Raw genomic sequence first — 16,919 nt, 5'->3', positions numbered from 1 at the left:
AGACTCACGTCCATCGAATCAGTGATGCCATCCAGCCATCTCATCCTCTGTCGTCCCCTTCTCCTCCTGCCCCCAATCCCTCCAGCATCAGAGTATTTTCCAGTGAGTCAACTCTTCGCATGAGGTGGCCAAAGTACTGGAGTTTCAGCTTTAGCATCATTCCTTCCAAAGAAATCCCAGGGCTGATCTCCTTCAGAATGGACTAGTTGGATCTCCTTGCAGTCCAAGGGACTCTCAAGAGTCTTCTCCAATACCACAGTTCAAAAGCATCAATTCTTCGGTGCTCAGCTTTCTTCACAGTCCAACTCTCACATCCATACATGACTACTGGGAAAACCATAGCCTTGACTAGACGAACCTTTGTTCTCAAAGTAATGTCTCTGCTTTTCAATATGCTATCTAGGTTGGTCATGACTTTCCTTCCAAAGAGCAAGCGTCTTTTAATTTCATGGCTGCAGTCACCATCTGCAGTGATTTTGGAGCCCCCAGAAATAAAGTCTGACACTGTTTCCACTGTCTCCCCATCTATTTCCCATGAAGTGATGGGACCAGATGCCATGATCTTCGTTTTCTGAATGTTGAGCTTTAGGCCAACCTTTTCACTCTCCACTTTCACTTTCATTAAGAGGCTTTTGAGTTCCTCTTCACTTTCTGCCATAAGGGTGGTGTCATCTGCATATCTGAGGTTATCGATATTTCTCCCGGCAATCTTGATTCCAGCTTGTGTTTCTTCCAGCCCAGCGTTTCTCATAATGTACTCTGCATAGAAGTTTAATAAGCAGCCTTGATGTACTCCTTTTCCTATTTGGAACCAGTCTGTTGTTGCATGTCCAGTTCTAACTGCTGCTTCCTGACCTGCATACAGGTTTCTCAAGAGGCAGGTCGGGTGGTCTGTTATTCCCATCTCTTTCAGAATTGTCCACAGTTTCTTGTGATCCACACAGTCCAAGGCTTTGGCATAGTCAATAAAGCAGAAATAGATGTTTTTCTCGAACTCTCTTGCTTTTTTGATGATCCAGTGGATGCTGGCAATTTGATCTCTGGTTCCTCTGCCTTTTCTAAATCCAGCTTGAACAGCAATACGGTTTACGTATTGCTGAAGCCTGGCTTGGAGAATTTTGAGCATTACTTTACTAGCATGTGAGATGAGTGCAATTTTGCGGTAGTTTGAGCATTCTTTGGCATTGCCTTTCTTTGGAATTGGAATGAAAACTGACCTTTTCCAATCCTGTGGCCATTGCTGAGTTTTCCAAATTTGCTGGCATATTGAGTGTAGTACTTTCACAGCATCATCTTTCAGGATTTGAAACAGCTCAACTGGAATTCCATCACCTCCACTAGCTTTGTTCGTAGCAATGCTTTCCAAGGCCCACTTGACTTCACATCCCAGGATGTCTGGCTCTAGATGAGTGATCACACCATCATGATTATCTGGGTCATGAAGATCTTTTTTGTACAGTTCTTCTGTGTGTTCTTGCCACCTCTTCTTAATATCTTCTGCTTCTGTTAGGTTCAGACCATTTCTGTCCTTTATCGAGCCCATCTTTGCATGAAATGTTCCCATGGTATCTCTAATTTTCTTGAAGAGATCTCTAGTCTTTCTCATTCTGTTCTTTTCCTCTATTTCTTTGCACTGATCGCTGAAGAAGGCTTTCTTATCTCTTCTTGCTATTCTCTAGAACTCTGCATTCAGATGCTTATATCTTTCCTTTTCTCCTTTGCTTTTCGCCTCTCTTCTTTTCACAGCTATTTGTAAGGCCTCCCCAGACAGCCATTTTGCTTTTTTGCATTTCTTTTCCATGGGGATGGTCTTGATCCCTGTTCTCCTGTACAATGTCACGAACCTCATTCCATAGTTCATCAGGCACTCTATCTATCAGATCTAGGCCCTTAAATCTATTTCCCACTTCCACTGTATAATCATAAGGGATTTGATTTAGGTCATACCTGAATGGTCTAGTGGTTTTCCCTACTTTCTTCAATTTGAGTCTGAATTTGGTAATAAGGAGTTCATGATCTGATCCACAGTCAGCTCCTGGTCTTGTTTTTGTTGACTGTATAGAGCTGCTCCATCTTTGTCTGCAAAGAATGTAATCAATCTGATTTCGGTGTTGACCATCTGGCGATGTCCATGTGTAGAGTCTTCTCTTGTGTTGTTGGAAGAGGGTGTTTGCTAAAAAACCTCAGAGGCAGTATTTGAAGAAGCCTCCAGGGGGCAGCAGAGAGCAGACTCTGGATGCCTTGGGCCCCAACTCCATGTTTTCAGGGGCTCTGTTTCCTTCACCCCTACTTTAGCCTAGTTCTAAATGGTGAGGCCTGAAGAGGACCCAGAGGGTAATGTGAATGAAGACCTGAGTTCCAGCCATTCTATGGTGAGGGGTAGACTTGGGGTAAGTGGCCTGAGCTTCCTGATTTTAGGGATGGGCAGGAGAACATGTCAAAGAAGGAAGCCAAAAAAAAAGAAGGAAGCCACAGGGATTAGGCTTCATTCATTCATTCCTTCATTCATTCAGTGTTTTTGGGGACAGGTGCTCTGATTCCCTACATCAGATTGTCATTCAACCCTGCATCTCCACCTGCAGACACGTTTTATTTGACCTGCAAATTGTTTTTTGTCTTTTTAATTGATGGCCATTGTTTTAAAACCATGAGATTTCATATGAAAATATGTTCTCTGACAGCTACTATTGAAAAGGCAAGTGCTCTGGAAGCCCAGGCCTGCATTCCTACCTGAGACCTTCAGCTAATCTGAAAAGAAGCCATCCTTCTAGGTCAGGTGCTCCCTGGCTCACCACAGGCCCCACCACTCCCTACCATCTACCCCCCAACCCGCTGCATCCATTTAAGCTGTCTGAGAGGCAGGTCTCTCTTGGCATTGAGTTTGCAACTCCAGATACGTTTCAACCTTGATATTTCATCAGTGGGAGAATAGGAAACTTAGAGCAAGCAGTGACATGCCTGAGGTGTTCAGTTCAGTTCAGTTCAGTCGCTCAGTTGTGTCCGACTCTTTGCGACCCCATGAATTGCAGCACACCAGGCCTCCCTGTCCATCATCAACTCCTGGAGTTCACTCAGACTCGCGTCCATCGAGTCAGTGATGCCATCCAGCCATCTCGTCCTCTGTCGTCCCCTTCTTCTCCTGCCCCCAATCCCTCCCAGCATCAGAGTCTTTTCCAATGAGTCAACTCTTCACATGAGGTGGTCAAAGTACTGGAGTTTCAGCTTTAGCATCATTCCTTCCAAAGAAATCCCAGGGCTGACCTCCTTCAGAATGGACTAGTTGGATCTCCTTGCAGTCCAAGGGACTCTCAAGAGTCTTCTCCAACACCACAGTTCAAAAGCATCAATTCTTCGGTGCTCAGCCTTCTTCACAGTCCAACTCTCACATCCATACATGACTACTGGAAAAACCATAGCCTTGACTAGATGGACCTTATTCGGCAAAGTAAAGTCTCTGCTTTTGAATATGCTATCTAGGTTGCTGACTTGTGAGTTAATGGGAGAGTCAAGTCACCTGAACCCCAGCCTAGAATCATAGTCATGATTCTAGGGCATCTGTTTCCTGGGTAACCCCTTTGTGGCAAGGACCCACGCTGAGAACATCCTGGCAAGATATCCTGCAGAAGTTTGGTCTGACCAGGGAGACAACAGGGTGGGGCAGAGGAGAGGCCTTTAAAGCATACACAGTTTGGGGAAGGGCAGCAGACAAAAATAAATATTGTGGTCCGACCAGGAGGGCAGCTACGGGGTGATGATTGAGAACAGTGATTGAGGGCAGTGATTGAGAACAAAGCCCCTGGGATCAGAGAAGCTTCGATTTGAATTTCAGCTCACTCACTTCTTCGCTGTATTTAGGCAACTGTCTTTAGGCAAGTCACTTCACCTCTCTGAATCTCACTTACTTTGTCTGAAGAAGGAGGGTAGCAATTGTACCTACCTAAGAAGTATGTAGAAGGATTCAATGAAATAATACATATAATACATATAAAACACACAGTAACATTTAAGACAAAGTATCATCCTTGATATGTGTTCCTGGAAGAGCTGAGGCTGTGTCTGGGAACTGGAGAAAGGACCGATCCTGGCCCTCAAAGCCTCCGTCTCAAGTATGTCTTCTCTCCACTGCAGGTCCCCATCTTATAGCCCATCACCTGTCAAGAAGAAGAAGAAGAAGAGTTCCAAGAAACATAAGCGACACAGGTAGTGCCCTTCCTCTTCTGCACACAGGGATGCCTCAGGTGGGGTTGGGATGGGGGCAACAATGGGCGGCACTGAAAGGTCACTTGGAAGCTTATCATTCTGTTAATGAAAAACACTCATCTGTGTATGGGCTTGTATTCGTAACTTGTGTAACTTGGGACTCGTGTTGCAAAGACCAGAAACCCACTAACACTAACTCAGGCCTGGGGGGAACTTGTTCTAAGGAGACCAGCCAGGTCTCGGTGAAGAGCTGGAACCGAAGCTAACACAACCCAAGCCCAGCTCCATAGTGCACACAGGGGCACACAGACCCTGTACGCTGTTCCCGTCTCTTCCTGTCGCAGGCCCGATCACAAGAAGATACTGAATCTTTCTTGTTTGTTATTCTAAATTCCCACAGAGAGGCCTTTCTGATAGATCCAGCTGTGTCCTAGAGAATGGGATCATGTGAAACATTGCTTCAGGATTGCCCATGTTTTGGGCATACCTGTAGACATCTACTTGTGGACTAAGAGGCATTAGTGACTGAACGCACATTCCGAAGGGCTTCCCAGGTGGCTCAGTGGTAAAGAATCCACCTGCCAATGCAGGAGCCACAGAAGACTCAGGTTTGATTCCTGGGTCAGGAAGATCCCCTGGAGAAGGAATTGGCAACCCACTCCAGTATTCTTGCCTGGAAAATCCTATGAACAGAGGAGCCTGGTGGGCTACAGCCCATGGGATCTCAAAAGAGTCGAATACAACTGAGTGACTGAGCGTGCACACACACATTCCCAAAGGTGCTCACTATACATACGTGCATGTACACACACACACACACACACACAAGTTTGTGTGGAAAAATAAAAGACAGGAACGCTGTACATGAGAGGTCTCAAATCTGTGGTTCATGGGCCAAGCCAACATTTTACGATACAAAAAATTTTCCAGCACTTCTGTAAAACCAGAAGCTGTCTTCACTGGGCCGATCTTTCCACAGGCAGCCATCCGCTGGAACTGAGGACTTGCTGTGCGTTTAGACAGAGCCAGGGGGCCGCACCGTCCCCACCTAACCTGCCTCCCCCATCTACACACATTTACAAAGCTCGTTTGACCCCTGGAGGGCAGAGGGTGTATCTTCGAAAGCTATTTGCTGTGGTTGGCTGTGGATGGCAGGGAAAGAGTGGTTTATATTTTATTTTTGCTTATCTGTATCTTCCAATTTTTCTACACCGGTGGTGGATTACTTGTGCAATTAAACAATCACAACAGAACAAAAGGTAAGAGGTCATTTGGGTTCCCCGCCCCGCCACATCTCACCCCCAAGAGGCTTTTCCCAACCCAGGGGTGTGGTCAGCTTTCAGCCCTTGTTGCCAGAATGGCCTCTCCTCAGTTTGGTCTCACAAATTATGTCCACCACCTGTCCAAACACGCCCACTGATGCTGTCTGAGTTTGTGCTCAGTACACGTGTGAAAGTGAAAGTCACTCAGTCGTGTCCGACTCTTTGCAACCCCATGGACTATACAGTCCATGGAATTCTCCAGGTCAGAGTACTGGAGTGGGTAGCCATTCCCTTCTCCAGGGGATCTTCCCAACCCAGGGATCAAACCCAGGTCTACCGCGTTGCAGGCGGATTCTTCACCAACTGAATCACAAGGGAAGCCCTTGTTAACCTGGGGTTTGAAATTCCCAGTGTGGAGTCCTTTGTTGAGGTGAGGGCCTGCCCGTGACCACAGACTGCCAGCTTGTCACCTTCCTGTGCTGAGTGATCTGTCGCAGTTTAGGGGTGGGATGGGAAGAGGGAGCATTTTTCTCTATGGATCTTGGGAACCAAGTGGCGTCTCACTCAACGGCTTCTCATAGGAAAGCGACTTAGCCAGAGGATTAGAAACAGACTTTCTTTGGGGGGCTACAGTTGGCCCAGGGGTTGTCGGAAGTTTAGAGGGAAGGAAGACCATAAAATGGGAAATTAGGAGCGGGAAATATGATCTGATTCTTCTCAAACCCTCGTCTACTGAGCATCACTCTAATCTTAGTCCATTTTCGCCAAGTTCTTGAAATGTTTGGTTAATGATGGCTAACTTTTTGGAACTGGAAGCTAAAGGTAGAGGATGCATTGAACTTTTTCTCCTCCTTCAGTTAACTAAGGTTTCAGGGTTTAAAAGAAAAATCCCTTTTCCACACCTCTTTATTGAATACCCATTATATATCATGAATGAGGAGATTCTGGGCCCCAGGAACAAAGCAGTGACCAGAACCCAGTCCCTGCCCTCAAGTCGCTCACATTCTAGTGGGGACAATGGTAGTCATATTATGAAGAAGTCTGTGCCACAGTGAGGCTCAGCTCGGCAGCTCACTCGGGGCTTGTGGGAACAGAGAGGGGACCAAACCAGCCTGAGGGGACTGGAAAATGCTACAGGAGGTGACATCCGAGAATGAGTTGGAGTTACACAAGTGAAGCTGTGTGGTCCTGGGCAACTTAATTCCTCTGTCTTTGTCAAAGGGCTATCAGTAGTACTTTACAGGTTTAGGGGGAAGACTGGATGAGATTGTGTGTGAGCGATGCTTAGTACAGAGCCGGGACCCCAGCAGGAGTTCCACATGTGGAAACCGGTTGTCCCTTGAAGATGTTGATGATGGTGAATCCACAGCTAGAGAGAGAAAGAACCAAAGTGAGCCTTGGGGAAAGGGAAGAGGCAGAGGGACTCTCTGTCCTGGCCTCCTCATGCAGCCTTTTCTAGAACGGGCTTACTGACAAATTTGGGTGAGGACTGAAACACTGATAATTCAAAATGCAAGCCAAGGTTTCTCATATGATCTTCAAATCGAAAAGAGGAGGAGAGCTCACCAGATGTCCTGGTCCCCGTGTAGCTTGACCACAAGTGCACTGATAGGGAAATCCCCGGCAGTCCAGGGGTTATGACCATGCTTTCACTGCAGGGGGCATGGGTTTGATCCCTGGTGAGGGAACAGCCCAGGAAAAAAATAAAAAGTTATAAATGTGCTGATACAACCATCCCAGGAAAAGAAACTCAGACTCACATTTATTTTCTTCCCCCACACCCTCTGTTCCTTTCTTCTCTCCTCCTTCCTCATCTTCCCTCCCTCCCTGTCTCTCTCCCTTCCGTCCTCTCTCTTTCTCTCTCCCTTTTCTTTCCCCCTCAATCAGGTCATTCTCCAAGAAGAGAAGGCACAGGTAAGCATCTTGTTGCCTCTGGTTGCTTGCTCGGCTTTCTGCTTTCCTAACCAAGTTTAGGTAGCATCTAGGGTCCAGCTCTCAGCCTCCACCTCTGTGTTCACTCCCTCTTCATCTTCCTGGGCCTCGGTTTCCTCCAAAATGAAGGCCGTGATCTGGTTTCCCTGAAAGTTCCAAGCCAACTTTCAATTTCCACTAGGCCATATGGTTGCTGCTAGGCCAGTTCCTACTGACCCTTCTCCCTGGCAAGTCTTACCACCCTTTCCAGGGTCTGTTTGACCACTGGTTGAAATCTGGGTTGGGAACTTCCCTTGGTGGTCCGGCAGTTAAGACTCCACTTTCTAATTCAGGAGTGTGTGTGTGTGTGCTTAGCTGTGTCTGACTCTTTTGTGACCCCATGGGCTGTAGCCCACCAGGTTCCTCTGTCCATAGGATTTCCCAGGCAGGAATACTGGAGTGAGTTGCTATTTTCTCCTCCAGTGGATCTTCCTGACCCAGGGATCGAACCTGCGTCTCTTGCGTTGGAAAGTCGATTCTTTACCACTGCACCACCTGGGAAGCCCCCACAATGCAGGCAGTATGAGTTCAATACCTGAGTTCAATGTGAGCTCATTGAGAGTCAGGGAACTAAGATGTGCAGCATGGCCAAAAGAAAAAAGGAAATCTTGGGTTGGGAATGTAGAGAAGCATCACCCCACCAAAGCCTTCCCAGATCCTAGCTAAGGGATAGAGGCCTAGTATTGGAAACACAGGGTGAGCACAAATAAAGCTATAACCTGTGGGGTACTCACTGTAAATTAGATGCTATGCTAAGCCTTGTCCACTGCATGGATATTTAATCTCTATATGTCCCCATCACAACCCTGTGCAGAGGATATCTTTATTATTTCCATTTTACAGATAAAGAAACTAAGACTCAGGAGATGTGGCCGACATGTCCACAGACACACAGTCAGAGGAGGCAGGGCCAAAACTGAAACCCAAGTCTGCCTGATGGAGGATCAGGACAGCCTGCAGTGGCTTCCTAAATGACAGTAGCGCAGCTGCAGCCACTGGCAGAGTGCAAAATCCTTTCATTCAGTCAGTCAACAAGTAGACACTGATTACCAAGGTAATCTATTCACTTAGCCCAACAGCTTAAGCAATGACCCCATTTCAAGGGCAAGGAAACTGGGTCTTTGAGAGGACAGGTAACCTGCCCGATGTCACACAGCAACTCAGCAGCAGAGCCAGGAGGTGAACCTGGTCTTTCAGTGAGGACCTGGGATCTCCACTGCCCAGGCTGAGTCCCAGACACAGACATATATCCCACAGCTCATGTCAAGATGCGATTTCAGTTGGATGAAATCAAATTTCCCCTTCCCGGGACTTAGGCCAATGATGGGTTCCTGGTGACCCCCTGAAGCCAGTCTGACTTGAATTATCAAATAGCGTTTGCCTTTGGGGCCTCTATTTGATGATGCGGAGACCCTGAGTCATCATTGTCCATTCTGCCCACACCCCAGTACTCTGACTTAAAAAAAAAAAAAATACTTGAATATTCATGAGCAGAACATTTCAGAATCTGCCAAACTTTAGGAGGCTTTAGAATATCTCCCTGGATTTTCCAGTCTTTTCTTTTAGAAAAGACTAGAACAGTAGTCAAGAGGGTAGACACTAGGGACCATTGATCTGGGGCCACATGCCAGCTCACCTGTACGATCCTGGTCAAGTTTCTCAGCCAATCTGAGGCTTAGTTTCCACTTTCTATAAAATCAATACTTATTAAACATGCCGCAGGTTGTCTATACATGTTAGTTGCTTAGTCGTGTCCGAGTCTTGCAACCCCATGGACTGTAACCCACCAGACTCCTCTGTCCATGGAATTCTCCAGGCAAGAATTCTGGAGTGGGTTACCATTTCCTTCTCCAGGGAATCTTCCCTACCCAGGGATCAAACCTGGGTCTCTCGCATTTCAGGCAGATTCTTTACCATCTGAGCCACCAGGGAAGTCATAGGTTGTAGGGAGAATGAAATGAGATTGTTGACAAAAGTATTAGTGAGCGCTTCCCCATAATAAAGCCTCAAAACATGGCAAATATGATTGCCTTCACTACTGCTGTTACCATGAAGCTACCAAAACTGATCTCGGTGTCCTTTATTCCCTGTCCTCAGTCTATATGTGTGGGCTGGTTGCTCTGGTTTTAGAAACGATCCGTGTCCACTCCCAAACTGCCTGGATCTAGTGACCACCATGTGTTAAGCATTTTAACTACTTTATTTTTATCATTCACTGGAATTTTGCATCTTTCAATTGATTGGCCATTTCTCATTCAGCTCCTCCAGCCCAAAAAGCAAAAGAAAGGAAGAGAAGAGGCACAAAAAACAGTATGTACATTCCACCTGCAATGTACTGGCAATTTGGGGAGGTGGGGGACTGACCTCTGAATGGCCAGAGGGTTGGAATTGCCAAAGACAGAAGGAACGGGAGATGGGGCTGGTGGGTGAGGAGGGACAGGAAGGGGAAGACGGAACAGCAGAACTGTGTGTAGGCCCGCAGCTGTGGGTTTGGCACGCATGGGTGTGCAAGGTGGTGTTTGTTGTGTGTGTGTGCATGTGTGTCTCTGTGTGCATGAAAGTGAATGGTGTATATGTCTGTGCCCCTGTGTGTGAATTCTGTGTGCCTGTGTGTGCACTGTGTAACATTTGTATGTGGTACATATGTGTAGTGTGCACTTTGTAAATATCTGTATATTTTTCTATTGTGCAAACATTTGTGTGCAATGTGGGTGCCTAGTGTGTATGTGTGTGTGATATATGTCTGGGTTCACGAGAACGCACCACGTGTGCCCTTGCTTATGTGAGCATGCACTTAAACAGCGTGCATATCCGTGCTCTGTTTGTTACAGAGTGTTAGTTCCATGCCCTTGGTGTGTGCACTGCTTACTTATCTATGTGCATGACTCCTAGGGATTGTGTGTGGGGGGGAGGGGTTTACCAGTACACAAGTGTGCTGTGCGTGCATGAGTGAGTAAGGGGGCTTGATCATGTGTGTGCACATACATGTGAGTTTCAGCTGTGGTCCCTGGGCTTAGAGCATGGAGATACTGGGGGAGCGCCTACCCCCAGCCTCGGTCCCCAGCTGGTCCTCGGTTTATAGCCAGTAGTAGAAATTCAAATCAGCCAGCACTGCCTGTAGAGTTCAGTTCCCAGTCAAATTAAAAGTAAATTTGGTTACAACCCACCTACTTTATACCCTTGCAAATGTTAGTGCATGTGTTTTCCAATCAACTAATATTTTATCTCCCACCAAGAAGCTTCTAAAGTGAGAATCAAAGGCAATGGGATGAAAGTCAGTGAGCTGCAGGGGAGGGAAAAGAGGAAGCAGGCACAGAGGGGGGCGCTCAGCTTTGCTGGCCAAGCAAATGCCTCCTCACCCAAGGTCAGTGCGAAAGAGGGCATTTCAGGCACCATCACGGGGGCCTGGGGAACGCTCCGTGAGGAAGCAGCAGAGCTGTAAGTTAGCTCAGGGAAGAACTTCCTGATCATCAAGCTTGTTCAAGTCAAGTCAAGAGGCAGTCACTGGTCATCTGTGTCGAGCATATGTTCATCCTAAGCATAGACAGAGCACCTGTTCTCAGAGACATGAGCATCACTTGTCTGAAGGGCTGCAGTCTAGACAGTCACTAAGCAGGGCCTGGGCCCAGACCCCAGGAGTCCTGGGACAGTCATAAAAAGAAGAAAAAATCACTGAGGTATGGACTGCCTGCCTGAGGGCAGCAAAGTGGCTACCTTGCCCAGCACCAAGTCTCAGAAATCGCAAGCAGGACATAAAAGAAGGTTCTGAAAGCCAGAAAGACAAGAGTCAGGAGAGGGAGAAGCAAGAAACACGAGGCACCCTTGAGATAAAGGTGGTTGTCCTTGCCAAAACGTGTGGTTAGTTAAGGCTGCATTTAAACAGGGAACCACTGGAGTGAGAAACTTCCGCTTGTTCAGCATCCCTTAGAGAGGCCCTAACAGGTGGCAGGCCCCGTGTGGGGCCCAAGGACAGAGATTAGGCAGACATTTCTCCCAGTCTCAAGAGCTTACAGTGCAGCAGGACACAGGAGACGTGGGACAGGTCTTGGCACCACAGTGGCAGATGAAAGCTCAGGGCACGGTGGGACCCCAGGTGCAGGAAAGAGGGTGTGGTGGTAAGAGGAGGTTTCCTGTGAGAAGGATGGAGGTAACCATTCTAGGCTGCAGGCCAGGCAAGTGGTTTAAATCTCTGTACCTCAGTTTCTGCATCCCTAAAATGGGAATAATAAGAGAATCCACTTTGTGGGTTGTTGTGAGAAGTAAATGAGTCCATTTAAGGAAAATGCTCAGAACCCAGTGCCTGACAGGCAGTGTGTGTTACAGTTTACCTGCCATGACCATCATCATCAGGACATGATTCAATGTGGGATATGTGTGAGCCAGAATATAGCACCTCGGTGTCACTTGAGCCTTGCAAACCAGGACTGTAGATGCCATGCAAGGAGGCTGGAGAGCTAGGCAGGGACTGGTTCCTGAAGATGCTTGGGGTTCAAGGTCAGAGTTTGGACTTGACATGAGGACAGTGCAAGGGTTTTAAACAGAGAAGGGATCACATGACAAGATATACCTGAGTAAGAATACCTGAGTCCTTTGTTGGGATAACCAAGTTACCGTTTAATAGAATCATCTCTAACCACCCCTTGGCTTCCTGACTTGGCCCAAATGATTGACATTCCTTGTATGTCCCCAGTGACCACTGCCACTGCTATTGCTACTTCTAAGTCATTGTTATTATTTAGAGAGAGCTGAAGTAAGTGGTAGTGGTAGCAACTACATGAACTGTAATTCTTGTTGATAATGACATTTGTAACTCACTCTGAAAGTGGGCTTTTGACTCCATGCTAAGAATCCAGGCTTAATTTTCCTGGTCTGAGTTACAGATTGGCAGCCCAAAAGCCTAAGGGATTCTGCAGCTGTGTTTTGTTTGCCCTAGACGGTGTCTTTTTTTTTTTTTTTTTAATGAGCTTGCATTTAAAATAGGAATAAATTACACAAAAATCTCCATTTCTACATTTACCTGAAAAGTTAGATCAGGTACCACAGCACTCTTCTGAAGGCAAAGTCACTTTCTTGCCCATGCCCTCTGGTTGGTATTTCTTGAGTGCCCGACTGATTCCCACATTGCGGTGTTTGACTGGCTCCTGAAATGGAGACTCCTGCCTTAGGCAAGGGAGAGGTGATGTGTGCAGGTGGCACACACTCTGCTTCCAGAAGAGTCCTGGGGATCAGGCTGTCTCCCCTCGACGACCCCCTTTCTGCTTCTTTGTGTTCAGGATGGCCAGTTACAAAGATGGGAAGTGAGGGTGATGCAGGGAGTTGGGGGGTGCATGACCTTGGACAGTTACTCAAGTGCAAGAGAACGGTGTGTGTCACAAGATCAAAACCTCTCTCTCTCTCCTCTGGTTCCCTCCTTCTCACCCCCACCCCCTCAAGATCGCGAAGCCGGCCCCGAAAATCTCGCCGCCACCGCCATCACCACTGCCCCTCACGGTCCCAGAGCTCAGAGTCCCGCTCCTCAAGCTGCGACAGCAGGTAACCCCCGCCCCGAGGCATCTCCTCACCCCGACCACAGCCCAGAGCCCGGCTAAGACACCGTCACCATCAGCTTTGCCTCCACCGTCACTGTTGGGGAAGCCGCTCTCCCAGCAGAGGGGCAGCCCCTGCCTCACACTTGAGCTGTCACCACTTCCTTGCAGAGGGGCTGCAGACAGGACTTGCTGCCTCCACTTACAGGGACAGCGGCCACAGGGCTTGCTAACACATGGCCAGGTGCTAAGCACTCTTCAAGGTCCGCTGCATGATCCCCTCTGCACCCCTAGGAAGGAGGCACCATTGTCATCCCCACTTTAGAGATGAGGAAACTGAGGCACAGAGAGGAACTTGCCAGGCACTTAGCTGCTAAGTGACAGAGCTAGGACTGAACTGGGGCGTCTGGTTCACTTGGCTGTCTCTCTCTCAGGCTTGCTCTAAGCACAGAGAAGCTAAGCGACCTAGGAAAGGCTACCTAGCACAAGGTATCTGGTTCTGTGGCCCTCCCGAGCCCTCTTGCTCCTAACGTTGACCCTCTTTATGCTGACACATTGGCTGCCCTGGCCTGAGCAGGGGAAGAGGCTCTTGTGGATGAGAAGAACAAGAGAAAGAGGGAGTGGGCCTTCGTGGATGTTGGTGTTTGAAATTGTTGAGACCATTGGGAATGTCAAGGGCCCCTTGATGGTACCAGGCCAATTTCCAGATGTCAGAGGCTCTTTTATTCTTTCTTAAATCCTTCTCACACTTGACCTATGTAGTCACGCAGTCACCTCACCTGGGAAGATTTTAAAATCTCGCTGTCCTGGTCCTGCCGCATTCCCAGCTAAGTCAGAATGTCTACAGGAAGGAAGAGGAGGAAGCGAAATGGGAATCTAAATTCTACTCTGAACCAGGCACTGTGCTGCAATTGCAAATAGATTTTGTCTCTTAATCATCCCCGTCACACCATGAGCCAGACCAGAGCTTCTCTGCCTCGGCTGCTCCATGATTGCTTTGGAAGTCTAAAAATACCAGTGCCTGGATCCCATCTCCAGACATTCTGATCTAATCCAGATATGCGTGGAGCAGGTGTGGAAGCAGCGCCTGACATCGAGGACTCGCCCCAGTAGCTGTGGTGTTCCCACATCACACAAGGCTGCTCTGTGATCCTAAGTGATCCAGACAAAACCAAGACCCTTTTGGAAGCAGGTGCAAGCCTGGACAAAACAGGGACTTTGTCCACGACCCCAAAGTGACCCTGCATCTCTCCATCCTCCGTCTTTACCAGTGATAGCCTTAACCTCAGTCTAGTCTCCCCTCCTTCTAGGTAAGACTGGTGAAGACGCCCAATCAGAGAATTACCTCTGTTCCCTGACAGCATCCAGTCAGATCAAAGCCCCAGCTCTTTACATGCTTCCCAGAGTCCCTGACCACATGCTTCTAATAGATTCTCTGACCACCGCCCACCCGACAGAGACGTCCTCCACTCGCCCATGGTGCGTGTTCTCCATCACTGCAGGGAGCAGTAACAAGATGCTTGTTTGAGCACAGGGTGCCCCCGTTGGCCTTTGTCCGGAGGGCGTTGACACACTGAGCTCAACTGCATGATTGACCTTTACAGATGAGAAGCCTGTGTGTTGGTGGGCAGAGGGGTGACTGGCAGAGCTGGCGCCAGGACCCAGGTCTGTGTGACTCAGCCCAAGCCTGGGTGGGAGGACGGTGCAGATCCTGCTTGCAGACTCTCAGCGGCCGCACTCTACCCTTTCTAAGGCTCACCTCTTCTGAAAGGGGCGCATATCACAGGCCCTCACCCCAGCCTTCCTTCTGCGAGCACGCCTCCTGCTGCTATTGCCGCAGCCTCCCAGTGCCTGTTGCGCTAAGGGACACTCCAGCAGGTGTGGGAGCAACCTGAGAGCTGGCCCTTGGGCCACTCAGTAGAGAAGTGAGAGGCCCTAGAGCAGAGAGGGACACTCCAGTGCAAGAACCAGAGGCACTGGTCCCCACAGCACCCTCGTTCTGCCACTGCAAGCTGTGTGATGTCAGGCAGGTTCCTAAACATCTCTGAGCCTCAGCTCTCTCATCTGGGAATAAGAGATAATACCTGCCCTGTCTGTGTCTTTGAGATGGAGAGAGGACTGTGAAAGCACCTTGCGAAGGGCTTACAAATGCCATGAAAATCCATAAGGTGTTATTTTTATCACTACTGTGACTCAGAGCTAAATAGTAATGCCGAGTCCAAATACACCCTTTCTAAGGAGTCAGAGATTCCTTTAGTTTCCGACACAGACAGGCAGCCAGATCTACATCTGACAAGCTTGCAGAAGGCATCTTTGTCGTTTTCGTCAGATTTTTTTTTCAAAAGTTTTGGGTGACAGTCAATAAGATGCCTCTGTTTCACAGATGGTGAAGCCAGATACACAAAGACACACAGATATAAGCAGTTACATTTATAGACAAACACATGAAAACACAGATGGACACACCCAGACGTACACACAGTCACGTACAGACAGGCAAGCAGGGAGACAATCACAGGCACACAAAGCAGAGTAAACTGAATCAGGATCATCGGGACCCTTTCTGTCTTCACAGCTGCATCCCCAGCCCCGACCAGTGCCAGGTACCTGAATACACATTTGTCAAACAAACGAGAGAATGAATGAACACGGACAGGTGGGTGAGCGGAGGGACGCATACATAGTTTACGCAGACACACCCAAACACACTCCGCTGTCCTCAGATCCTATTAGGCCTTCAGTCACCTCTCTGCCATGCTCCCCATCAAAAAACCCTCAGATCTCTCTGCCCTGCATCCAGGCACCGTGGCCGGTCCCCCGAGGGAGGGCGGAAGTCCCGTCGAAGGCACTCTCGCCGCTGCTCCAAGACCCTCTGCAAGGCCAGCCCAGAGGCCCGGTCCAGCCCCCAACCCAGCCAGCCCCTCCAGATGCTCAGCTTCCTGTCAGCCAGGGGTGTAGTAAGTATTCTGCACAGCCTCCTCTGCCAGTCTTGGCCGGGACACTTGGGGGAGGTGGAGGCACAAGTTCAGGGCAGTGTATGACACATTTTAATTCAGTTTCGGGCAAATATCCCACTGGTTTCAGGCCTCCTTCTTGATTTAACTGAATGGTCATTCACCAGCCTTTGGCAGCACTTGGCTTGGGGACTTGGCAAGTGGGGGGGGTGTGTGGGGTGGGGGGAATGGGGAAAACCTGAAACACCCAGGATCTTTATCAGGGGAATGGTGAAAATACATTCTGGTCTTCAGAGTGACATCTGCAGGAGGGCATGTGTGAGACACCGTAGGAGGTTTCTTTGGGGAAGGAGAAGAGGGGTCTTTGATGTGACAGAGGCACTGCAGCTTTGCAACGAGGTCTGCGTCTTTGACAGCTAGGCTGCAGCACTGATGAGCAGATGGGATTTGATATCACCCATATTAACTCGGCCTAGAATATATATATATGAGAATTTTCCTCCAAGGAGGTGATAGCACTTAACCTCTCATATTCACACAAGGTCTCAGGGAGTTGAGGACTCAGCTGTCTTCACTAGTTGCTTCCACAGGTGGGACCAAAAAGCCAAGGCTCAGAAAGATGAAGGTATGGAGTAAAGCCATAGGGCAAAGCAAGAGTGAATCCATTCGAGAAACTGGCCTTAAATGGGATCATGCAACAGTCCCTTAGGTCAGCAAGGAGGGTCAACTTCAGACAGTTTGATGCCAGGAAGTCTCCTCAGCAAAGCATTTGGAGTTGGGTCTGAACTCAGCTTCTTAGCTGTGTAGCTTGGAGAAAGTCATCCAACTTCTTTGAAACTCAGTTTTCTCATTGGCAAACTTGAAATAATACCACTTCCATGGGGGGATTGTGGGGGATCCCCAGTAACAGAAAGTATTGAAAGCCTTTTGTAGACTCTAAAGGGACAGACACAGAAACAGGAGGAGACTCAACACAGACGTAGCTTTCACTTACACCTGACAACTGG

At 48.4% G+C, this 16,919-nt stretch overlaps 1 protein-coding gene across 1 annotated transcript in view; it reads left to right on the top strand.

Moving 5' to 3' along the window:
• SRRM4 (serine/arginine repetitive matrix 4) overlaps positions 1–16,919 on the top strand; it is a 174,883-nt gene that overhangs the window by 130,624 nt on the left and 27,340 nt on the right. Inside the window, exons 4-8 of the mRNA XM_015101644.4 lie at positions 4,129–4,200; positions 7,350–7,376; positions 9,693–9,743; positions 12,867–12,965; positions 15,759–15,915. Coding sequence (XP_014957130.1) covers positions 4,129–4,200; positions 7,350–7,376; positions 9,693–9,743; positions 12,867–12,965; positions 15,759–15,915 — 406 coding nt within the window. The remainder of the gene's footprint in view (positions 1–4,128; positions 4,201–7,349; positions 7,377–9,692; positions 9,744–12,866; positions 12,966–15,758; positions 15,916–16,919) is intronic.

Source organism: Ovis aries, chromosome 17, assembly GCF_016772045.2.
Source record: "Ovis aries strain OAR_USU_Benz2616 breed Rambouillet chromosome 17, ARS-UI_Ramb_v3.0, whole genome shotgun sequence".
Taxonomy (NCBI): domain Eukaryota; kingdom Metazoa; phylum Chordata; class Mammalia; order Artiodactyla; family Bovidae; genus Ovis; species Ovis aries.
Note: the sequence above shows the minus strand (reverse complement) of the source record. Positions and strands in the feature narration are given on the sequence as shown.